The sequence below is a fragment of the Galleria mellonella genome, unplaced genomic scaffold (genome assembly GCF_026898425.1).
Source record: "Galleria mellonella isolate WM207_F2 unplaced genomic scaffold, CSIRO_AGI_GalMel_v1 utg146, whole genome shotgun sequence".
In the NCBI taxonomy this organism is placed as follows: Eukaryota; Metazoa; Arthropoda; class Insecta; order Lepidoptera; family Pyralidae; genus Galleria; species Galleria mellonella.
This window is the reverse complement of record NW_026441999.1, coordinates 5,441,682-5,466,605: the sequence shown is the minus strand read 5'-3', so window position 1 is coordinate 5,466,605 and position 24,924 is coordinate 5,441,682. Positions and strand designations below refer to the sequence as shown.

Sequence of the window (24,924 nt, the reverse complement as noted above, 5' to 3'; positions counted from 1 at the left end):
AACACTGTTTCTACACTTCAACACGTCATCTGTATGTTATGCTGTCATAGTCACTGTTTTATCGTAATAGTATTAATTTTAATGATATTTATTATTAGTAACGTGAATTCAATATGGTAAATATAAATTTATAACAAAAGCTCATGTTTCTTTTAATTTCTATACTACTTATTAATTTGTGTTAACAGAAAAATGTGTTTGCGTCCGGTCTATGTTTACAATTTTGTTCATATTGAAATATAATTTCAGGTGCTCATAGCAGCTACAGTATGCACAAAATCCGGGAAAGGTAAAGTCCTACACGTTCTAATTAATATATAGTTATCCAATAAAATAATAAAGTATCGGGGCCGATTTAGTCTGACATGAAAATGGGTGTACTCTGTCATTAAAAAATACTGATTATTTAGTCACAGAAACCGTTGTGCATATTGTTACGTGTAGCAATAACTTAACAATAAGTATTATTAATTGATAATTATAATGGTCTTCTTTCAGCTTTAGTCTCACGTCAATTTGTGGAGATGACGAAAGCCCGCATCGAAGGTTTGCTCGCTGCGTTCCCGAAACTAATGACTAGCGGCCGACAGCATACCTTTGTCGAAACAGAATCAGTCAGGTTCGAATATATTATATACAATATAAAATTCATTTCTCTTACCATAATCTAAGTTTATTATTTTCACACTTACAGCTTTGCCTATGTATATAATAATCAAAATACTCTAATGACATGTCAGTCATCATATGGTCGATTTGTGTAGAAAGGTTTCATTAAAATTGTTCAGCAGTCTAACATGATTGGGTAACAAACATGTATTAAAGTTTCACATTTTAATGTTAGTATGATGAAATTTAAAAAATAATTACATATGTTTATAATAACAAATTATTCAATATTTACCACACTGATTACACTGCAGCTTATTATATAAAACGAAACAAATTATTATATACATCCGGCGTATTTATTTCAGATATGTTTATCAACCATTAGACAAATTGTATATGTTGCTAATTACTACAAAAGCCAGCAACATCTTGGAGGATTTGGAGACTCTTCGTTTATTCAGTAGAGTGGTATGTTAAACCTATATACCTATATATGTTGTACTACTGTAACTGTCTTTATGAAATATTGTGAAGAAAAATATTCTATGACAACTAATATCACAATATAGGTAATGGTTGCCACTTTTCGTTAGGTAAGCCATCACCTTTTTATTTTTTGAGACACACAATTGATGACACACATTTTGAGTTGCAAAAAAGAAAAAACTTAGTATACTCCATACAATATAACCATAAAAATAAATGATGGATTCAGGGTTCCCTTACATATTAGTAAAATTAAAGTAAAATTGTTTCTTTTTCTATGAATAGAATTTTTCTTTCAATCCCATATTAAGTATCAATTTATAAAAAAATATTTTATTTAGGTGCCAGAATACTGCACTCAATTGACAGAGGCCGAGATTTTGAACCAGGCTTTTAACCTTCTGTTCGCATTTGATGAGATTGTGGCACTTGGTTATAGGGAGAGTGTCAATTTGGCGCAGGTTTGTGATTTAATATATTTATATTATACATAATTATGTACTAGTCTAAAAAACAAAATTTCAAGTAATATTATATCAATTTATGAATGCATGTACACTTGTGGTTAAGTTATATAATCTCAACTTATTGGTATAAGTGCTTATGTGCTCATAAATTGCCAGAAATACAAAATTAAATATTTATTTGTTACATTTCTTTATTATTAATAATTATTGTTTTTTCGTATCAGCAAAATATTGCTTGGAACTTCATTTTTTTTTGCAGAAAGTAGATTACCAGATTAATCACTTCTTACTGTATTCTATGAACATGTTTTTACTTTAGGATTGTCGATTGTAACATATATTTCATCTGATCCAACTTGAAGAAACTTTTTCACACTTTGATTTTGAAAAACAAGTAGAAAAAGTATGTTTGACGTTAGAAGATATATTTCATTATTATCATAACCTAACCACAGAATATATTTGTTTGTTAACTTTTTATAATTATTTTTAGGTTCGCTCATTTGTTGAAATGGATTCTCATGAGGAGAAGATTTATCAAGCAGTTAGACAGGTATATTTTTTATTTCATTTTAAACAATACAAGAGTATCTCTGCTCTTTCTAAAGGTTAATTGGTTGAATGTTAGGCCAATACGTTTAAATAAATAAATTAACTACATTAAAATGTCACAACTCAGTAATAATTGCCATATCAAACTGAAGCATGGCATGCAAATAAGTTTTGTGACAAAATTTATTGGTAAAACAGTGACAGTGACGCTGAAAATTTTAATCCCCTTGTATGAATGGTTTTATTTATAATATACTAGTTTTTACTCGCAACTTCATCTGCGTGACTGAGATAAAAAGTTGTTTATATTCTTATTGGTCGATATATACCATATTAATAATAAAAACACTTTTACATTTATATAAACAACGTAACTATTGAACTTATTTTAAAATATTACGTGAAATAATAATAATAATAGGTTTTTTAAAGAACAAAATATTAATAAGGTATATTATATATTATATTTTCTACATTATAGACACAAGAACGCGAAGCGGCTAACCGTATGCGAGAACGCGCCAAAGAGTTACAGAGGGAGAGATTAGAAGCGGCCAAGCGGGGACAACCGCCGCGCTCCCAAATGTCTTTCGGTAAGAAATTATTCCAATGACTGGAATAAAAAGTAGCCTATTTCCATTTTCTTTAATATCTTAATATATATCTCAAATTTAGGGTTCCACAAAAAAATACCAACTTCCATGGTGGCCAAACCAGTTATTTTTATTAAAAAACTCATTATTATTACTTAACTTACTTATTTTTCGATCTGAGAGTATATTCTTTCAGATGAAATCTGTTTAAAATGATGAAGTTCTGAGAAAACAGATATAAAAATGTACCTACAAACCAATAGAGAACCCCCTTCTCTTTTTGAAGTAGTTTAAAATATCTGACTCACGATATTTGGTCAAGCTAATATTCGAAACTGCCCAAGCGATTTTAATGAAATTTCATAAATGTGTATTTTCTGCTCCAACTTGAAGTGTAGAATAGTTTTGAAACAAGAAAAAATGAATCCTATAGGTGGCAGTGAGGGGCAAAACAAGCATTGCTAGATCAGCTGGTAATATAAAAAAAAAATTAGTACGGCGAGTTGCCGGCCCACTTGATGGAAAGTATTAACTGTCACCTATAGACATAACCAGTACCATGGACATAACAAAGTATATTGTATCACCCATGTACCCTTCACGTGTTTCCATTCCTGAGGACTAAGGTGTTATGCCACTGTAATCTGTAATTTCATTCTTCATGTCAAATTTGTATGTGAAATCTTATGACGATTAATTTCATTCAGACATTAAAAGCCAACATACAAACAGAATTTTGCATTTGAAATTGAAAATATTTGACCTGTTTCTATAACAGACTAGTATTGAAAATACGTGGTGGCAATAAGACACATACTTTATTACTATTTGATTTGCTTTTTAAATTGTATACATTATATCTATACACATATATTCCAATTTTTTTTTGTTGTTGAATATTAACTCTCGTGAGTCATACTATATTGAATTTATGTCAATTAATGTTTTTTTTTCTTTATACAACTTAGAATGGCAAACAAGCTAACGGCCCACCTGATGGAAAGTGGTAACCGTCGCCTATAGACATGAGCAGTACCATGGACATAACAGAGTATACTGTTTCGCCCATAATACCCCCCATGCGTTGCCATTCCTAAGAACTCAGGTGTTATTCCTCTGTACCTAGTAAATTCACGCCATATCCCACCCTTCAAACCGAACACACACCCATGTAAACACAACTGCTTCACGGTTGAAAGACGAATGGTACAGAGGTACCCAAGCAATCGACTTTTGTACAAAGTCTCCCTCTGTAATTGTTTATATTTATAATATATTTACTATTGTAATCTTTTGGAGGAAACAATAAAGAGTATCTATCTATCTATAATTTTTTTTCTCTAGGAAGTGGATTCGGCAGTTCGTCAGTATCCTCAGCGTCCGTGGAGCCGATTGCAGAGAAATTACCAACAACTCCTGCACGAGAAACGTAAGTTTCAATTACTTAATCCTAATTCGACAGTATTGTATCGTATGTGAAAAAATAATACCACATTTATTTGCTATATTTTTGGTATCAAATATTAGTATTTTTTTTAATAATTGTTATTTTGAGGCTTTTTTTATCCTATAAGGACATGTCAGCCCCATCAAGCTTAATCTTAATTAGTGATTTTACATACTAAAATAAAGGGAATCATTGATACAAAAACACAACAATGAAAGATTTTGTTGTTTCGGAATGTGGATCTGCGAGTATACTTAAAAATAATGTAATATCTTGTCTATTTAAATTATATTTCTGTGTCAAAGCTTCTTTTTCACGTTAATTTTTTTTTTACATTCATTAATCGAATCATCCAATGTGTTACAAATATTATATTTTTGGGTTATTAATAATTTTCATATACGCGAACTTTGCATTTGGGTAATGCTCTGAGCCTGATCTATGACGTTAGACCTAATAAATTCATCATCTTCCTACCCTTATCCCAATCATTTGGGGTCGGCGTAATATGATTTTATCCATATTACAAAAAGATTTGGTTTTTAGTTTTACGACCGGCCACCTGCCTGACGTCAACTCTCTTTGGGAATTAGACCTTATAAATTATTACTTACAAAATCTTAAACCAAATTCTTAGAAAAAGTTACAATAGTTTTCATTCCACTTTTTGATAATATTATAAAGAAATTAATCTTGAAATTGCATATACAGCCGACCAGTGACGCGTTCAGCCATGAAGCTGGGCTCGCGCGGCACCGATGCAGACTCGTTCGTGTCGCGGCTGCGCTCGGAGGGGGACATCGCGGCGACGCCTGTGGGGCCCGCGGTCACCACCGGCGGTGCCAGCGGCGCCCGATCCGACCAGCCCGCGCTTAACCAGAAGGAGTGAGTAATTATCATTACTTCAGTCATAATTTGACCCGGCAATGGATATTTTTTTTTATTGGATGAAAATGGAATGGTAACCCCGCCTGCGCTAACGGTATACACTGGCAAGGCATCAGTGAATGGTGATCGATGAGAATGAAATCAGGCCAGTTAGCCCATCATGATGAATTCATCTGGAATTAATCATGATAGTTTCCAGGGGGGGACCGCGAGGAGGTCGACCTAGTTGGGTATATTGCTAGCAATGGGATTCTCAGTCTCCATTACTAACAATCCCTTTTCCCCCAATAGATATTATTATTTACTAGCATTTTGCTTAGTGCTTCGTACGCATAGAAAACCGCATCCAATTTAGTGCAGCAGTTTTTGCGTAATGCCGGAACAAATATATAGACAGACGGATAAACGTATTTCTATAAAATTATTGTTTTAACTTCTCTTGATCTATTTAAGACTCCTATCATATTTTTTTTAATTATCTCCCATGCAAATGTACAGATCATGTAGTAATAATTTTATTATTATAAGATCATAGAAAATACTTGTGATAAATGAGAAAAAACAGTGTAAAATAATTAATGTATTAAGAAAAAACTCCCAATATATATGTGCAACTTAAAATGGCAAACAAGCTGACGGCCCACCTGATGGAAAGTGGTAACCGTCGCCTATAGACATGAGCAGTACCGTGGACATAACAGAGTATACTGTTTCGCCCATGATACCCCCCATGCGTTGCAATTCCTGAGGTCTCAGGTGTTATTACATGACAATATTCGAATATAATCGTTACAGTGTGCACCTTCGATTCGAAGAACGCCTCAATTTGATCGCGGGCCGTGACGGAGACATACAAAGCTTTGAATTATCAGGTAAACTATATACCTTGTAAATTTGCAATTTATTTCTATATATTTGTTTTTATGCTGTGTGGTCCTGACATAGAATAGGCCATCTCTTCTTTTTCTCTTTCTGTCGTAAGAGGCGACTAAGGGAATTTAATTGTCGAAGGATGGGCAGCAGCATCTCTTTTAAAACATCACCAAACTCTTAACTATATTTGCCAAACCACCTGCCAAGCGTGGCGACTACTGATAAAACCTCCGCTTAGAGGAAGGCCTATGTTTAGTTGAAGACAATGTCTGATATGATGGTGATGATGATGATGATAAATATTTATTTCTAGTATTTATAATTATAATAATTATTTGTGATTATAAATACAGGTGTACTTTTTTTTGATGGGTGAAAATAGTATGGTATAGGCGGGGTGCCTGCGCTAACGGGATACGCTGGCGGAACACCAGTGAATGGTGATAGATGAGAATGTAAACAGGCCAGTTAGTCCATCATGATGAATTCACCAGGAATAAACCATGATAGTTTCCAGGGGGAACCGCGAGGAGATCGACCTGGTTGGGTATATTGCTAGCAATGGGATTCTCAGTCTTCATTACTTACAATCCCTTTTCCCCCAAGTACAGGTGTACTTTTTTTTTAATGGGTGATAATGGAATGGTTACCCCACCCGCGCTATCGGTATACACCGATGGGGCGATAGGTGAGGATGAAGCAGGTCTGTTAGCCCATCGAGACGAATTCAACAAGAATTGTTCACGATGATTTCCAGGGGGAACCACGTGGAGGTCAACCTAATAGGGCATATTGCTAGCAATGGGGCTGTGAAAATCCATTGCTAACAATCCCTTTCCCCCAAGTACAGGTGTACTAGTTTGACGATTGGATGATGAGTATAATTGTGTTTAAATCTAACTCCCTGCGGTCGTGTGCAACTGCACCTTGCACCATAGAGTAAAGTGACCTCTGACTAAGACGTTCATAGTTAAACAATTTGGTTTTTTTTTATACAACTTAGAATGGCAAATAAGCTGACGGTCCACCTGATAGAAAATGGTAACCGTCGCCTATAGACATGAGCAGTACCATGGACATAACAGAGTATACTGTTTCGCCCATGATACCCCCCCATGCGTTGCCATTCCTGAGGACTCAAGTGTTATTCCTCTGTACCCAGTAAATTCATGCCATATCCCACCCTTCAAACCGAAAAACAGCCATGCAAACACAGCTGCTTCACGGTTGAAACACGAATGGGACAGAGGTACCCAAGCAATCGACTTTTGTACAAAGTCTCCCTCTGGTAATTGGTCTGAATGCTTTAAACTTTAAGTTTTCTGAGTGATCACTATAAAACTAAAGAATGCTCACAGGGAAAGAAACATGCCACTAGTTGTGTCTATGATGCTGACGACTTATTGACGATGATGATGATGAGTTATTATAAATATAATGGAATTATAATTGTTGGCAGGCTTACTGACGCTGCGTATAAGCAATGAACAGTTTGGGCGCATACACGTGCACGTCGACAATAAGGACACCAGGTCTTTGCAGTTACAGGTCGGCTTTTTAACATTTTTTTATAATTACGTTACGCGATTACAACATTAATTCATTAAAAGATTGTTACAATTCTTTTTGCAATCAATGGGGTTTTACTTTCACTTTATATATTATTATTATTATCTGTGTATTATAACACTAATTGGTTGCCTTGTATTTGTGTAGTCCATGGAGATGGGGCACTGTTGACTTGTTACACAGGTTCTTCTAAACCTACCGCATGCACCGGTCTCTCACAAAATTGGTCTTCATATCAAATTGTACCTCAAGTTGTCACTTTATTCTACCTATTGTGAAGAGAAAAATAAACCATTCATTCATTCATTCACTTTGCGTAGCAAAAAACTGCTGCTAAATTAACTACGTTCTAAATTTAAATATTTTCAATTCTTGTTGATACATGCATGCACATTCACAATAGATGTCACCTTTTTGTGTTGAGTAAAATGTATTATTAATGAATGAATGAAAAATGTTGTTCTTTTCAAAGAAAGATATGATTACAAAAAAAAAAGTATGTACGGGAATCAGAATTAGAAGAAACGAGGTAAAGAAAGAGGTAATAATGGACGGTCTTATAGCTAAGTAGCGATCTCTTTCAGGCAACAGGTATCTTACTAATATAATTAAACTGTAATTTATTGTATGTATTTTCTACATTATTTTTACTTAAATATCTCCCATAAAGAAAATGTTACATAATTTTTTCTTAAATGTCTCCCATGCACAGACCTCTGGAGGTTTTATTGAAGTGATGGAAGCCAAAATGTTTGTTCCGACAAAACTAAATTAAATGTGGTTTTCACAATAGTTTTCTTGAATTAAAAACTGGTGTATGTTTTATTTTGATACACCCATCTAGAAATATTTATATTTATTTATTTCTCACTCCAAACAATTAAGTAACTTACTACCTATAACATACAGAACATTTTATCAATATTATTCGTGGGAGCTGGTGACTGTTCTAAGTGTTAAACCTGTATCACAAATCATCAGATATGGCTACTTACCTCCAAAATCCGTAAGAGGTTGCGGGCAAAAGTAATTTAATTTGTTATATTTTTTTTTTGAGACTGGGCGTGTGGGGAGCGGCAGCAAAATCTTTTATAAGAGAGTTGAGTCTGCGCATTGCGGTTAGGGGATATGATCGCCGTTCTGGTTCGTATCTGGCTCAAAGGATATCTCTGGCAATCCAACGCGGAAATGCCGCAAGTGTCATGGGGACCTTTGGGTCGGGTACGACCCTTTGATCATGAATTTAATTTTTTTTTTGTGATTAAAACATTATTACTACAGGTAATATGTGATTGTAATTAAATTAATGAATAAATAAATTACTGTAAAGATAGAAATAATTTCGATTCAAAGACATTAAATAAGTAACACATTTGTCATAATTTTAGTTTTGATGATTATATATGTATATTTTGTATACAGACCCACCCGAACGTGGATAAGGAGTCGTTCAGGTCCCAGGGCGTGATCGGGCTGAAGCAGGCGCAGCGGCCGTTCCCGCTGCACAGCGACGTCGGGGTGCTCAAGTGGCGGCTCACGGGCGCCAACGACGACAAGCTCGCGCCGCTGTCCGGTAACTGGAGTTCACTTGACATGATGACGTTGATGATATTGTTTGCTAAAGGAAGGATCCTTTTAAGGGAGAATAGAAATAATCTTTATTTGAATAGCGTCTTCTACCGCTTGTACAACGGATTATGCTCAAAGGAATTATTCAATATGATGCCTGCGGCCACTTTCTATCATCGTACGGCTCGCCATCGACAGGGAGTTCACCCTCATACCTTACAACCTAAATGGTCGCGTACAACGCGGTTTCAGATGTTTTCTCCCACGAACACTCAGGTTATGGAATGCCGAAGTTTTCCCAAGAGACTACAGCATGGGGTTCTTCAAAAGGGGGGTAAAGACGTTTCTTCAGGGTTGGCAACGCGCGCGTAATGCCTCTGGTATTGCAGGCGTTCATAGGCTACGGTAACCGCTTACCATCAGGTGGGCCGTATGCTTGTTTGCCACCTCAGTGGTATAAAAAAAAGACTTGTTTAAAAAGTCTTTTAAATTGTCAGTTTTTTAAGATTCTACTGCAGGATTTGGAATATTGTAATCTATTGAGAAGAAACCGCTAGAAACTAAACAGTTATTCTTTTCAAATTTTTATGTACAAGATAATTTAACATTTTTTGTATGGGTACTGTGACTATAGTTAGCATTGAGTTCTATTTATATATATTATTGAATGAAAAATAAACAAGCAAACATGAGTAGACCGGTTCACACAAGCAGCACCCGTTCACAAGTATGAAGAATGAGCTTAACCATATTTTAGGGAACTTAACGACTCGGTCCACTACATCGCTACTAATCAGGACGTTATAGTAAGCATGACTAGCTTCAAGTTACTTGAATACATCATAAAATATACAACATGCTTTCCCACTGTATTGGATTGGCTGAAAGATATCTCTTTCAGAGATAAGTCCACCCTTGCTTACAATATTTATAAATGTATTTATCTGTATAATTTACAAGTGCAATAAAAATATTATATATATATATATATATATATATATATATATATATATATATATATATATATATATATATATATATATATATATCCACAGAAATGGCAACACTTCAGGAGCACCATGAGCGACAGAATGTTCTATGATGTTCTATAGGCGATAGTTACCACTTTCCATCAGATGAACCGTCAGCTTATCTGTACTGTACAGTCTCAATTGTATGAACAATGTGATCGCAGTGAACTGCTGGCCTTCCGAGGGCGCCAACGGCAGCTGCGACGTAAACATCGAGTACGAGCTGGAGCAAGACCACCTCACGCTCACAGACGTCAACATCAACATACCGCTACCGTGAGTACCGCATATCATTGTCATCATCATCTCAGCCATTTTCTCGTCATAGTCGTAGAATACTGACGGATCTTTATATGTAATCTTTGTCAGATCCGTCAGTATTCTACGACTATGACGATCTGCTGCACTGCTGAACGTAGGCCTCTACGATTGACTACCATAAGGAACGGTCCTGAGTCACCTGCATTCACTGACTACCTGCAATGCATTTGAGGTCGTCACTCCATCTAGTGGAGGTCATCCTACACTGCGTTTGCCCGTACGAGGCCGCCGCTCGAGAACCTCTCCTCTGTGCCACACGCTTTAGCTATACTCAGTAGGTGCATAATTAAGGCTGGATTCCCACTGCAGCATTGGGGTAGGCATGGAATTAAATGTGCCTATGATTATTTAAAAAGTGCTCTACTAGCGAACTTTGAAAAATTGTTTCAAATTATTTGTCGGTATGTGTACAACTTCAAAACTACAAAACATTATATTGAATTTGTTTTTTTTTTTACACTTAACAAGACTTTAAAACTTTTATATTGATTTTTTTTAATTTAGTTCTGGCAACACACAAGTCGTGGTGCACCAGTGGGAAGGTAGCTACACACAAAAGGGCCGCTCCCTCATATGGAGCATTCCAGTCGTGAATGCTCAGCAGAAAACCGGCAGTCTGGAGTTTACGTGAGTAACTACATCCTCATCATTGCATTTTTGGCCATATAGCAACATTTAGGCACTTAATGTTATTTAAATTGAAGCTGTTTAGCAACTTTTTGAAATTATATAAATTTTTCAGTTTCACTGACTTGGTATCACAATTAGGATGTGAGTCTATCTCCAAATTAGAAATGTATGAAAGGACTGCAGGTCCTATGATCGAATTTCAGCCTAAATCTCTAATTTTTAAATTCATGTATGGCTCGGGGGGCACTTAAAGCTGTCATGTGGTAACTTACATCACTGGTCTTCATATATACCATATTATAACAAAGGTAGCCTCAAAGTTGACACCAGAGGGCGCTACTCACATAAGTATTAATATTTTAAACACTGAATATTAATAAATATACTATTGATTTTACAGCGTGACTCCAGCTATTCCCAATGACTTCTTCCCTCTAACGGTGACTTGGACATCGGATACCTCACTGGCTCTCCTGACGGCCACGAAGGTGACACAAGCGGAAGACGGTTCCCCTGTCGACTACTCACAAGAGATCAGCTTCCACCCCGACAAATATGAAATTGTTTAATTTTTTTTTTTAATTTCTAATTCATCAGTTTGAGCCATGGTCTTTGTACACATTCCTTTAAAAAGAAAAGTGAAATGTTTTAATGAATAATATTCCTACCTGCATTCTTGACAGATTCTTGATGATTATATGAAAGTAAAAAAAAAAAAAACATTTTATTACCTTTTAAATAGTCGAGCTCTTAAGTCTAAGGCGAGACTTTGCCTCCCTTCGTGTTTTCTACCACTTGTGTAACGGATTATTTTCTAAGAAATTGTTTAAAATGATGCCTACAGCCATCTTTTATAATCGCACTGCTCGCTATCGATAGGGAATTCATCCTCACGTACAGTGCGGTTTCAAAGAAATTTTCTTGTACGAACACTCAGGCTGTGGAATGAGCTCCCTGCAAAAGTTTTCTCTAGAGATTACAGTATGGGGTACTTCAAAAAGGGTATTAAGGTTTCTACAGGATCCCCTAGTGTTGCAGGCGTCGATAGGGCTACAGTGACCTCTACCATCAGATATTCTGTATGCTTGTTTGCCACCTTTGTAGTATAAAAAAAAACAAACGATTCAATTAAAAATAATTATATTATTTGTTAATACATTCTATACATAAAGAAATTGGAATAAAAATTACTTCATATAATGTTTTGTCTAAAAAGTATTTTGTTTGAATTAGAAGCCACTTAACATTTTATAGGATTTATTTATACAATATATTCTGTATTATTATAATATCATTATTAAAAAATTGTTTTGGCTATAATTTGTATTGCGGAAAATATGTCTATGGCGTAAGTAGGTATATAGCTATATATAATATAAAAAAATATTGTAACAATAAAAATTCTAATAAAACTACTTGTTTCATTTCATAAAAGTATGTTGACGCTGTTATGGTTCATTTTATGGATTTTCGAAATGTATTCGAGTGTAAAATGTGATGACCATTATTATAAACTATATCAAACTAATTCACCTAGCAAAAGTAGTTTGAATGAAACTTGTAAGTGCTATTCAAATTTTTTTCATGTTTATGAAAACAGGGTTTTTTTTTTATTTTATTTTTTATATAACTTATTGAAGGGTGGGATATGGCGTGAATTTACTGGGTACGGAGGAATAACACCTGAGTCCTCAGGAATGGCAACGCATGGGGGGTATCATGGGTGAAACAGTATACTATGTTATGTCCATGGTACTGCTCATGTCTATAGGTGACGGTTACCACTTTTTATCAGGTGGGCCGTCAGCTTCTTTTCCATTCTAAGTTGAATAAAAATAAAAATAAAAACTATTTTTCCAAGTTGAAACATTATTAATAAAATACCATTCTAAGTTGTATAAAAAAAAAACCATTTTAGTCTTCTCGTCACTGGAGAGTTACCAGGTAGACGCTCAACCAGTGTCTGAACTGCAATACCCGTGGATCGCGAGGGTGATCCACTCTCGGAGTGAGCTCAAGCCGCACATGTGCACGGCTGTCTGCGTCGAAGAGAGGATATTTATTACCGCCGCTAGATGCATTTATAGGTGCATTTTATAATTCTAGGTTTTTGAAGTAGGAAACCAATGAGATAAGATCACTTCTAGATGGTGTATTGAGATAAAACACACCACTTTAAAAACATAACAGTGAAATCCGCATTCAAATTCGTGGAGTGGTGTTTGTGTGATGCCGGAACAAACATACAGACAGACAAAATTTTCGAAAATTGTTTGGCCTTATTGCTCTTATAAACTCCCGATATCAAATTTTCTCAAATATTTCTGTCTATAATATATTATATTATGTCTAGTTACAATTTTAGTTACCAGTGAGGGTTGACAGGTGAAGATGTAAGGCAGGTCAGTTAGCCCATCGTGACGAATTTCACTAGAATTAACCACGACGGTTTACAGGCGGAACCGCGTGGAGGTCGACCTGATAGGGTATATTGCTAGCAATAGAGCTGTCAAATTCCATTGCTATCAATCCCTTTTTCCCCCAAAGGATATGGTCAGGTCAGTTGGTCCACCGTGGCGTAATGTTTTCACTAGGAATTAAGTAAAGCCTGATGATTACGAGTGGGACTGCGTTAATAGAGGTGCTATGATCCAGGGCTGTCCAAACCAATTAACATCCCATTTTTAAGGAAAAATAAATAATATTCTTTTTAAATAACCTTGTAAAGGAAAATTTTCTTATTTGTTATAAACATATTAACAACACAAACACAAAAGGCCGGCAGCACACCTGCAATGCTACTAGTGTTGTGAGTGATCATGGGCGGCGGTAGTCACTTACCATCAGGTGAGCCGCATGCTCGTTTACCAGCTGTCAACCAGAGGGAGACTTTGTACAAAAGTCGATTGCTTGGGTACCTCTGTCCCATTCGTGTTTCAAACGTAAAGCAGTTGTGTTTGCATGGCTGTGTTTCGGTTTGAAGGGTGGGATATGGCGTGAATTTACTGGGTACGGAGGAATAACATCTGAGTCCTCAGGAATGGCAACGCATGGGGGGTATCATAGGCGAAACAGTATACTCTGTTATGTCCATGGTACTGCTCATATCTATAGGCGACAGTTACCACTTTCCATCAGGTGGGCTGTCAGCTTGTTTGCCATTCTAAGTTGTATAAAAAAAAAAATTTACCGCAAGTGGGTGTGAACAACTCTGCTATAGTTAATACGGGCATAAATACAAAAATAAAACTGTTATAGTTTAAAAGTGAACCACACAACCCTAGTATATCAGCAGCAACGACTGCCAGCCCTGACATTCGTGATACCGTCGGAGGCAAGCAAACAAGCATTCGACGATATCGGATTCGTCGTTGTTGAAGGAGATTTTAGAGGGCCATGGAAGTTCATAAAGCTTTTCGACGGTGTGAACCGAACGGATGACAATTTCGAATGGTTCGAAAATCTGGATTTATCTGGATTGGACTATAAAGTTATTGGATATGCAACACAAAAGGTAATTAAATATTAAAGAATGCAAACTTACAGAGGGGGAGACATTGTAAGTATCGAGGATTGGCGGCCTAATTTCTAACAATATACCTTCTCGGGGGGAAAGGGATTGTTAGTAATGGAGACTAAGAATCTCATTGCTAGCAATATACCCAACCAGGTCGACCTCCTCGCGATTCCCCCTGGAAACTATCATGATTAATTCCAGATGAATTCATCATGATTGGCTAACTGGCCTGTTTTCATCCTCATCGATCATCCTTCACTGGTGCCCCGTCAGCGTATCCCGTTAGCGCAAACGGGGTTACTATTCCATTTTCATCCAATTACAAAAAAAAACACCTCGAGTCGACCCTCACAAGGTGTACCTTTCATTGTGATTGGGTGAAAATGGCATGGTATCCCCGCTTACGATATCGGTATAAACTGGCGGGGTACAACTGAGAGGTAATAGATGAGGATGAAAACTCAGGTCAGTTAGCCCATTGTGACGAAATCAACGATAAATTAATCACGATATTTTCCATGGGGAACCGCGTGGAAGTCTACCTGAAAGGGTATAATGATAGCAATGGGGACTAACTTCCCCATTACTAACAATCTCTTCCCCCCTTTCATAGTCGTTAACGAGCTGGGAATACGTTTCAATGGTCCGACTGGCCTGAGTTCGTCCATTCTTATCACCCTGCACTGACACGCCAGTGACATACCAATAGTGTAGGCAGAGTTGCCATTCCATTTTTATCCCGTAATGAACAAGCCTACTGATAACTTGTTAATAATAATAATCAATAGAAATAAATTCGTATTTAGAAACAACACATGCTTTGCTGAATCGGGCGTCTGTACTTTTGTCTGTGTTTTTAGGGGTAAAAATGGTATGGTAACCCCGCCTGCGCTAACGGGATACGCTGGCGGAGCACCAGTGAAGGGTGATGGATGAGAATGAAAACAGGCCAGTTAGCCCATCATGATGAATTCATCAGGAATTAACCATGATAGTTTTCAGGGAGAACCGCGAGGAGGCCGACCTGGTTGGCTATATTGCTAGCAATGGGATTCTCAGTCTCCATTACTAACAATCCCTTTCCGCCCGGGCGTCTGTACTTAAAGCGAGACATAAATCGTAGAAGAAATAAATATCTTATACTCTTGTGATAACATTTTTTTTTAATGGATAATAATAGAATTGTAATGCCGACTGCGCTATCGGTATATGCTTGCGGGGCACCAGTGAGCGATGATAGGTGAAGATGAAAGCAGGTCATTGAGCCCATCGTGAAGAATTCCATAAGAATTAACCACAAGTTTCCAGGAGGAACCGAGTGGAGGTCGACCTGATAGGTACATTGATAGCAATGGGGCTCTCCCCTCCCCCCTTGTGATAACATTATCACGACAAAATTTACGATTAAATAAGCAGTAATGTTAAAAATATAGAATTATCATAGAAGTGAATCAAGATGGCGGGAAATTTGAATTTTTATAAATTCTATTTTTAAGTAACATCAAATATATATATATATATATATATATATATATATATATATATATATATATATATATATATATATATATATATTTCGTAAGAGAAGTTAGGTCATCCATATACCTACAAATATATTTTAAATATACAATCGGGATTGAACGCGATGTAAGTCTTTACAGGTTAATAATACCTAAATACCATGCAAATATTTCCAGGGCATTCACCGAATAAAAGCGGCCGATAGGAAATATGACTTGACCGAGTTAAAAATAACAATAGACCTAAAAATATGCACAACAATCTTAACTTACTACAATCGCGTAAAAGGGTTTCATGTACCGTGCTATCACTCCTGCACCCTTCAGCAGTTCAAGCAAAAAGATAAACAGTGTAAGAAATACCACGGCGTTGAGGGCGGAGCAGTTTTGGATACAAGAACAAACAAATTGTTCGGTATAGCAACTTGGGGTCCTTACTTCTATAAATATGAGTTACCTGTGGGCTTCTCTGTGCCCAATTCAGATAGTTTTTTCAAAGATTACACCTGTGCCAGGCTTATAAGAAATGATAACAGTGTACTGACAATGTCTGGCTATTATCAGAGTATTTGTGGCGATGTTTAAGTTCCTATTATTTTTTATTTGGTGTCCTCAATGTTTATTGCTTTAAATGGTATTCATTGTGGTGAATGAATAAAACATGGATTTATTTGAACAAATTAGTTTTATTTCATAAAACAGTAATTTATAAAAAAAATCTATCCTTACAACTAAGAATCGTTTATATTAAAGTTAAACTTAAATTCAGAATCGGAAAAAGAGAATTTGAAATTATTTGACTTGTCTTCTTTAATTTTGATGGAGTTATCATCTTTATCGTCATCAATGTTTTCCGTAATAGCAACACTACTAGTATCTTCCGTGTTATTATCTTTTACTACAGTGTTGCTATTATTTAAATCGACAGTGGAATCAGCGTTGTCAATTTGTTCTGAAGCTAAATTGAAATTGAATCTAAATGAACTGTTGCCTGTAGTTAAAAATGCAGATTTTCTTAGAAATGTTGCTTTTGGTTTATCTGGTGCCTCAGAAATCTTGATTTTGCTTGCCACTGCAAATAATTTCACAAATTATTCTTCATTCAAACCAGTTTTTTTTTTCGTTTAGAGATATATTTTTTTACTTTTTTTTTTGTTTTATGCATTTTATACACTTACTTTTAACACAGAGGCACCACAATATGAAATATTACCAAATAAAAGGATCTAGAGACCTATTTTGTCATTTCTGTAATAGTTGATTGCGGTTATACATACTCTTTGCCAATTTTTTTTCTTCGGCAGCCATTTTAGCTCTATAATCTCCAAAATGAGTTCGCATTAGTTGTCTTTTCCTTATTATTGGCTGATTATTATTCTTTAATACTGTTAAAACTTTCCATGCTTCTTGCACTGAAATATAAACAGGCAATTAAATATATATTACCACAAAGTAAATCATAAAAAACTTTGAACTGTGAGTTGACTGAATAATTAAATGTAATAGAAAAAAGAGACTAATACACAATAATTTTTGGATAAGGTGCTTGAATATGAAGTAATATGGTCATATTAGTCTTTAACTGTCCACTGCTGAACATAGGTTTCTCCCATAACCGTTTATTAAGGGCTTTTATCATTGTGCATACATAATAAAAAAAAAGCTGGTCAAGTGCGAGTCAGATCCGCACAACAAGGGCCCCATATAAAATCATCAAGTTTAATTTTTTTGTGTGAAGTAACTATAAATGTACCATTTTTGGATTTTTTTTCTTTACTTGTGCGATATAACATTGCTTCTTGCCAAATTTCATGATTCTAGGTTAATAGTAAGTACCTTATAGGTTTTAATTCCCTTTGCAAATGTCAAAAAATGCAATATAAATAGTTCATATCTTTTGATTGCATTAATTTAGAAGCTTGATTAGTTTACTGCTTTAAGAGATTGCAGACCTGAGTATATGATATTAATTTCAGCTCGATACCTCCACACATTCCTAAGAAAAAGGATCTAGGCAGACAGATGGACGGACGGACAATGAAGTGATCCTAATAATCCTATGATAAGGGTTCCGTTTTTTCCTTTGGAGGTAAGGAACCCTAAAAATAAACTAAAATACTTTGTGCAGTCCAATTCACAGCTATGAATTGGAATGCACAAAGTATTTATTCATAATTTATAAGGGTACTTTAATACCGTATAATTGTATATAAGTGTAGGTATATTCATAATAATACTACATAACATACTAAAAATTAATATCAATTTTATAACCTAATTTTATATTTTCTTAAAAAGTAAATGTTGTATATATATAATCGTACTAAACAGAGTAGTACTTTTATATTTCTATTATGACTTACTTTGTTTATCATTTCCTTTTTTATCGGCTAAAGATCGCTCTAACTGCTGAATACACCAACACAGCTCCAACTGAAATTGCCTCATGGATTCGTCAGTGTCTGCAGCTTCTGTTTTATCCCTGTCGACTTTACATGGTTTCTGTATTGAATTAGACTTGCCTTTAACGTGTAATTTTGTAGCTTTAGGCATTTTATTCTATATTATTTAAGTTAAATAAGAAAGCGTCTTGTTTTGAAACTATGAAGCACGACTTTAATGTTGCCAGAGGTTTAATGTTGAAAATTACATTACAATAAAATATTTTTGTTACATGAATTGCGTTTTTATTTTCTCATTAAAAAGAAATAACTTCAATATGGAAAACTCTACGTTGTTAAATGAAAATTAATGCGTATACAATCTTTTTTATTTTTTTACGTGTGAAATTATTTTTACAACATAATTATGAATTCTGTGTTGAAGATTGGAATATACCTTTATATGCTTGAAAAAAAAAGATAATTACTATTGTTACAAAATTAGTTGACGATCTGGCCGAAAGATACAAATAAATATTAAATGTAATTTTGTGGCAATACTGTAGGTTACTGTATACAATAGAATAGATAGATTAGAATACTTATTTAGAGTACGACCACAGATTGCATAATAAAAAATTTCATCGTTTCTATATATTGTTTATAATTTTATCATACGTCATTGTAATACGACGTACCAGAAAAAGAGTAAGCCAAACCCTTGGAATATATTTTGCAGTAGCTGCGTTTTTAAAATTTAATTAATTATTTAGGATATTTTAATTAAATGCTATTCAGTCTAGTGTACTGGACTATCACTTAATAAAGTGTAAACAAGCATTGATATCTGTGATAGACCATAGACAAAAGTTGCGATAGTGGCGACTTCCGAATATGACGTAATATGGCTAAATTTCGTACTAAATAAATAACCTTAAAATATATGTCATTTCAAAATTCTCGAAATAATTCTAGTATAGTATGCCGCTTGGAAAATTTGGAAAAATAACACTTTCGTGGTAATTACAAAAAAATAATTACACAAAATCCCTGTTTATATAGATACCTTGTGTGGTGAGCCCTGCTTAATTCATTTGCCATTATTTTACACACTAGACATTATTCTCAAAAACATGTTTCGCTTAATTGTAAAAATATATAAATTTTATAATAGTTTCCTTGAATTTGTCCTTTTCTATTAGAGTCGAATGTTATTTTCATCTAACATTCGACATTAATTTTATTGAGTGAATTCACATATTTTAACTAATTTAATGAAGTCTAATAATAGGCGTTTAACAGCAGAATATTTTAATTCTTTTTGTTGTCTAGAGCTTAAAGCCGTACCTACATGAATTTTAGTCTATAGAATTGGTTTAGTTAAATTATAAGAATAATAAATATGCTCACAACCATAATTCCAAATAGGGTTGTCAGAGGCATTCTTTGGTTATAATATGGTATCAAAAAATCAAATTACTATCGTTCATATCTCCTTTTCGCTTTATACACCATTATTCAATATAATAATTTTGTGACCACACAAGTATTATTTAGAGATCTCAAACTATAAGTAGTAAATAAGATATTCCAATGGATTTTAATGTTTTTTAAGTAGATATATACATAAATTTTTCAGGTTAGCAATAACAGTAACAAGTTTATCACTGTTTGTATTGTCAAAAAACACCATCAATGAGCAGCGTTTGGAGAATATGAGAGCACGGGAACGCATGCGCAGGTCCAACGAAGGAGAGTACCCTGACTTGTACAGAAAGTTTTGAGTTTGTAAGTTTTACATTAGTTTTTTAAAGTTATATCCATTTATTGCCATATTTATCCTCTGGGAAGTATTAATTAAGGCTTCAGTTAATCTAAGTGACTATAGCAGCTTAATATGAGCAGTCTATATATTTGGTTGGTTTAGAAATAGATGAACACTTTCGTTGTATAAGCATATACCACCGAAGATTTACTATTTAACATTTATACACATATTCCATTTTAAAGGAAAAGAGATAGAGAGTTATTAAAAAAAATTCATAATGTAATCCATTTTTTCAGGTGTTATTGAGAGTTTATTAGAAGTGACTACATAAAGATGGCGATGCCGCAGATGGACCCGGCAAAGTTGCAGCTCGTTCAGGAGCTGGAAATTGAGATGATGTCAGACATGTACAATCGGTTGGTGACTGCGTGCCACAGGAAGTGTATCCCACTGAAGTATCATGAACCTGAATTAGGTAACAATATATATAGGTACTCTTTATTCTTTCCTCCAAAAGCTTACAATAATGAACTTATTACAATTACAAGAAATAATCACGCTAAGAAAATAATGGGCAGTACATACTACTTTTCAAAACCAAAGGGTAAATTTTCATATATATATATATATATATATATATATATATATATATATATATATATATATATATATATATGAGGCCTATAAAATCAAAGGCAGCTAAATGCCATAAAATTAATTTTCTTTTCACTCTGTTATTATTATTATTATTATTTGACGAAAACACAAAGTTACAAATACAAAATACAATGGGCCCCACACTAGGCGAACCTGTATCGTGGGCACCCGAATACTTCACTGTACTCGAATATTTCACTTAATTAAAAGTTCTATTAATTAAAATTCAAATTATTACTAATATTCAAATTTTCTTTAATCTGGTTTAAAATATAGAATATCCTTCCATATCCTTGACAAAATATTAGTTTTATAGTTTCCTGTACATTTGACAGACTTGGATTTAGCTCTTAATGACGTGGGCAGAAATAATGGAACACCAGATGCCTTGTTTCAAACAGATCTTTTAATTTAGTGTTCTTTTGCATATTGGGTATATTCTTTTGTTTATTTGATCGATACATCCATTTAGGGCGGTCCCTACTGACATCTCTAATATCATTCATGCTCAATATTTTTCATAATTCTTCTTTCATCCATCCTCTCCAAATGGCCAAACCAATGCAACTAGCCCTTTTCAGTCTTTTTCATTACATCTTTTAGCTCTCACTTCTTTCTCTAATTACACTACCTACCTACAAAATGTTTAGAATACAAAAATAAAAAACAATAAATAAAAAAAAGAAAAATTAAATTAATTAATTAAAGATAAATTTGAATTGATCAGGAGAGAATGTATATTTAAAACTTTTTAGATTTTCCTTATTGTCTTTGCACTTAATAAACATAATTAAAGGGTGATTAGCGGGAGAGGGATTATTAGTAAAGCAAACTACCAGTCTCATTGCTAGCAATATGCCCTGTCTGGTCGATATCCATATGGTCCCCCCTGGAAACCATCATACTGAATTCTAGGTGTATTTATCACAATGGGCTAATTAAGCTGCTCTTTCATTTTCACTTATCATCTATCACTGATGCCCCGCCGGTGGATACCGATAGTGTAGGCGAGGTTACCATTCTATTATCATCCATTAAAAAAAATTTGGTGATTTAATCCATGACCATATTTCATCTTGCAACAATATAGCACTGGTAACCTTTAGTTCAGACTTGATTAGTTACTTGCATATGATATTGAAAGCAAACTTGATGTGGGCATATCTTAAATGTCTTATACGTTGGCAAAATATTTACCTCTAAAGATATAAAGATAATTTATTTAATTTTTTTTCATCATGATGTACTTGTTTATAAACAGACTGGAGTACAGCAAAAATTATAAAAGAAATTTCTTGTGGTTTTTTCAGGTAAAGGTGAATCAGTCTGCTTAGATAGGTGTGTGGCTAAATATTTGGATGTTCATGAGCGTATTGGCAAGAAATTATCCAACATGTCACAAGGAGAGTCAGAAGATTTAACAAAGGTCAATATACCCGAAAAAAAATAATGGATACCAATATGGCGCAATGCAATGTCAAGTTAGGAAAATAACTTAGTTTTATTTTTTAGCAAATTATGTATAAATTATTTATTTAAATTCAAGGGCCATTTTTGTGGGTAGAGGGGTCATTTCTGAAATATAATTTCTTTAACTTTACCTTTACTCTTTACCTACCTTGAAAGTTCTGTTAATTTTAAAGAGTTTTTAACGTTTTCTTTTTCTATAAAATTTCAGAACTAAGTTGACTCTATTTACGTTTATTTGCCACATTATTTATAGTATGATTACCACACTCGTCAAGGTCATTAATATCACTAAGTATGGTTGACAGATGATTTATAGACACAACAGGAATATAATTTGTTTCTATAGTCATAATTTAGTACAGTTATTGTCCTAACTTGTACGTAGGTAATTGGAATAATAGGCATTTGAATCATTATTCATGTCAATAAACATAAACAATGATTTAAACTTGTACTCAATTAACAAATTTGTATATTAATAATATTCATAATCGTACTTATGACATGCGTCAATGTGTTCCTCCTCGGGTAATTGCATTTTGTTATGGTATGACTGAATATTTAGTTAATTGCATAATTATGTAGTTGGTTATTAGTTCGATAGTTGTTAGCAATAAAATAATTGAAAAACGTTTTATTCCATGTTTTATTTCATGACAAATGCCATTATAAATCTATCTACAAAACATAACTATATAGAACTAATACTAGGTTCCTACTTATTTTTTATATCAGTGGCAACATTAAAATGGCCGAAGCCATAGCCAATCGTGTAGCTTTTTATAAGCTGACCCAATACAAATATATTGGCGCAAAAGAAAACTACACTCTTCAACCATATAAATATGAAAACTTGCCTACATTTAAATTCTAATAAATACGCATAAAACAACCAAGCACCTTGCGCGGAAATCCATATAATGGCCAGAATTAATGCTTTCGCTGGAATTATCTTCAAGTTATGAACAACCAATGGCAAAAGAGACAAAAACCAAACAAAGTATTGTGACGTCATCACACTGTTAAAAGCGACCAACACGACTGCCTGTGAAAATAAAGCAAAGGGAAGCGTCTTAGGATCACAACCGAATGTCAAACTAATTATAAATAAAATTATACACTCGAATGCCTGGGAAACGGTTTTCACAATATCAAACGACAACTGGTCCATTGTTAAGTACGAATAATAGAAAAGCACAGAGAAATTGTGTCTTGTGTCCTTCCTAAATAGATGATAAATGTATGTTTCAAATAAGAATTCATAGCCATACAAAACGTACATACTGTATGTAAGAAAGAATAGAGTTGTTATACAACTGAAAGTGAGAACGATTTGCTGTTTATTTGGCATTAAAGATACGAAACCAGTTTTGATACTAGTTTTGCGACTGATTTTATAGGCACCCAAAGATAAATACATGGGAAAACTGAATGCCAAGGGGTATAACCGCAAATGTATTGAAATGCCCAACAAAATGCCAGATAAAGCAAACTTTAGCAAACCCTTTACGATATCTGTTTGCAAGAATAAAATTGATAGTATTATAAAAAAGCAGGGAACAGAATCTGCATTGCCTCTGGTCGAAATGCCAATACTCATAGGATTGTATAGCCAAAACAATGAACAGCAAACAGCAATTTTTGAAGACTTCCCTTTGTCCTTCGTCTCGAATTGGTGTTCAACTAATATTTTTATAGCAAATGCAACTAACAAATCGAAAATTGAAAAGAGGGCTTTACCGAAATTCTTAGCTATTACAATATTTGGTACCATTAGGTACGCCAATAAGGGACTGTATCTGTATGTATGACGTTGGTATGGAGAGTTACCGTTGACGACGTGTCTCGCAGCGTCCGAGAACACTTTGTAGTCGACATCCGTGTATGGAACATCATAAATTTTATCGTGAAAGTCTCCATAGAGGATTAGTATGAACCGTATTAGAGCACCTGCTAGTAGATGGCATCTAAATGGCAAATTGAGGTATTGTTTTAACGTCTCCATTTTAAATCCTAGTTTTTAAATCTTTAGCAGCAGATTGCAAACACGACTTGAAATCTTGGAATTCTTTAGCACAATCGTCCTTTTTCACTGAATCTTCTTTTAGCAATACACAACGGGCGTACAGGGTTCCTTGTTTTGAGCACTTGGCAAACAGTAACGGGTACTTAGCTAGCCTCTCTCTGGCTTTCGCTACGGATTCCATAGTTAGTTTTCTGAACTTTGAATGAACCTCCTTGTTTGTAGGGTCGTCGGCGGTTCAGATAGATCAATATCCTCACGAGGCCTGATGAATATGTCGTAAATAGGCTTGGAGAAGAATATCCCAAGCGATAATACAGTAAATGTTATTTGAAACGTTTTTGGGTATCGGAATATCCAACTTCTTTTGCCTAATGGTTTGCTCCGACGACGATTGTCCATAACGGGCTGGAAAAAATATAGTTACAATAGTAAAGTCACAATAGTAAATCATAAATAAACAGACAACCTACGCGACGATAAGTAGCAATCGTCGCCTATATGCATAAACATTATCAAGTTTTGCATGCTTGAGGTATGCAAATCGATT

At 34.5% G+C, this 24,924-nt stretch overlaps 6 protein-coding genes across 6 annotated transcripts; 3 read left to right on the top strand and 3 right to left on the bottom strand.

Annotated features, from left to right (window-relative positions):
• The first annotated feature begins 2 nt into the window (after positions 1 to 2).
• On the top strand, positions 3 to 12,226 carry LOC113523186 (coatomer subunit delta). The gene is made up of 15 exons (XM_052891967.1): positions 3 to 116; positions 250 to 289; positions 499 to 619; positions 978 to 1,080; positions 1,440 to 1,559; positions 2,059 to 2,118; positions 2,599 to 2,710; positions 4,055 to 4,139; positions 4,869 to 5,042; positions 5,841 to 5,917; positions 7,378 to 7,466; positions 8,910 to 9,060; positions 10,252 to 10,363; positions 10,913 to 11,035; positions 11,439 to 12,226. The coding sequence occupies exons 1-15, from the start codon at positions 114 to 116 to the stop codon at positions 11,605 to 11,607; spliced, it is 1,539 nt and encodes a 512-aa protein (XP_052747927.1). The 5' UTR covers positions 3 to 113; the 3' UTR covers positions 11,608 to 12,226.
• A 256-nt stretch (positions 12,227 to 12,482) lies between these two features.
• LOC116413548 (uncharacterized) lies at positions 12,483 to 16,660 on the top strand. Its single transcript, XM_052891988.1, has 4 exons — positions 12,483 to 12,598; positions 12,957 to 13,125; positions 14,297 to 14,552; positions 16,253 to 16,660. Exons 1-4 carry the CDS (start codon positions 12,514 to 12,516, stop codon positions 16,658 to 16,660), a joined length of 918 nt encoding a protein of 305 aa, XP_052747948.1. The 5' UTR covers positions 12,483 to 12,513.
• Positions 16,661 to 16,741: 81 nt separating this feature from the next.
• Positions 16,742 to 18,717, bottom strand: LOC113523246 (UPF0488 protein CG14286). The gene is made up of 3 exons (XM_026909135.3): positions 18,439 to 18,717; positions 17,353 to 17,487; positions 16,742 to 17,147 (listed from the first exon to the last, which is right to left on the bottom strand). Exons 1-3 carry the CDS (start codon positions 18,626 to 18,628, stop codon positions 16,807 to 16,809), a joined length of 666 nt encoding a protein of 221 aa, XP_026764936.2. The 5' UTR covers positions 18,629 to 18,717; the 3' UTR covers positions 16,742 to 16,806.
• A 675-nt stretch (positions 18,718 to 19,392) lies between these two features.
• On the top strand, positions 19,393 to 22,988 carry LOC113523207 (mitochondrial import inner membrane translocase subunit Tim10). The gene is made up of 4 exons (XM_026909075.3): positions 19,393 to 19,530; positions 20,096 to 20,244; positions 20,521 to 20,699; positions 22,192 to 22,988. The coding sequence occupies exons 3-4, from the start codon at positions 20,558 to 20,560 to the stop codon at positions 22,329 to 22,331; spliced, it is 282 nt and encodes a 93-aa protein (XP_026764876.1). The 5' UTR covers positions 19,393 to 19,530; positions 20,096 to 20,244; positions 20,521 to 20,557; the 3' UTR covers positions 22,332 to 22,988.
• LOC113523206 (GPI mannosyltransferase 1) lies at positions 22,980 to 24,356 on the bottom strand. The gene has a single exon (XM_026909074.3). It carries the CDS (start codon positions 24,354 to 24,356, stop codon positions 23,067 to 23,069), a length of 1,290 nt encoding a protein of 429 aa, XP_026764875.1. The 3' UTR covers positions 22,980 to 23,066.
• Position 24,357: 1 nt separating this feature from the next.
• On the bottom strand, positions 24,358 to 24,703 carry LOC113523208 (uncharacterized). Its single transcript, XM_026909077.2, has one exon. It carries the CDS (start codon positions 24,556 to 24,558, stop codon positions 24,358 to 24,360), a length of 201 nt encoding a protein of 66 aa, XP_026764878.1. The 5' UTR covers positions 24,559 to 24,703.
• Between the last annotated feature and the right edge of the window lie 221 nt (positions 24,704 to 24,924).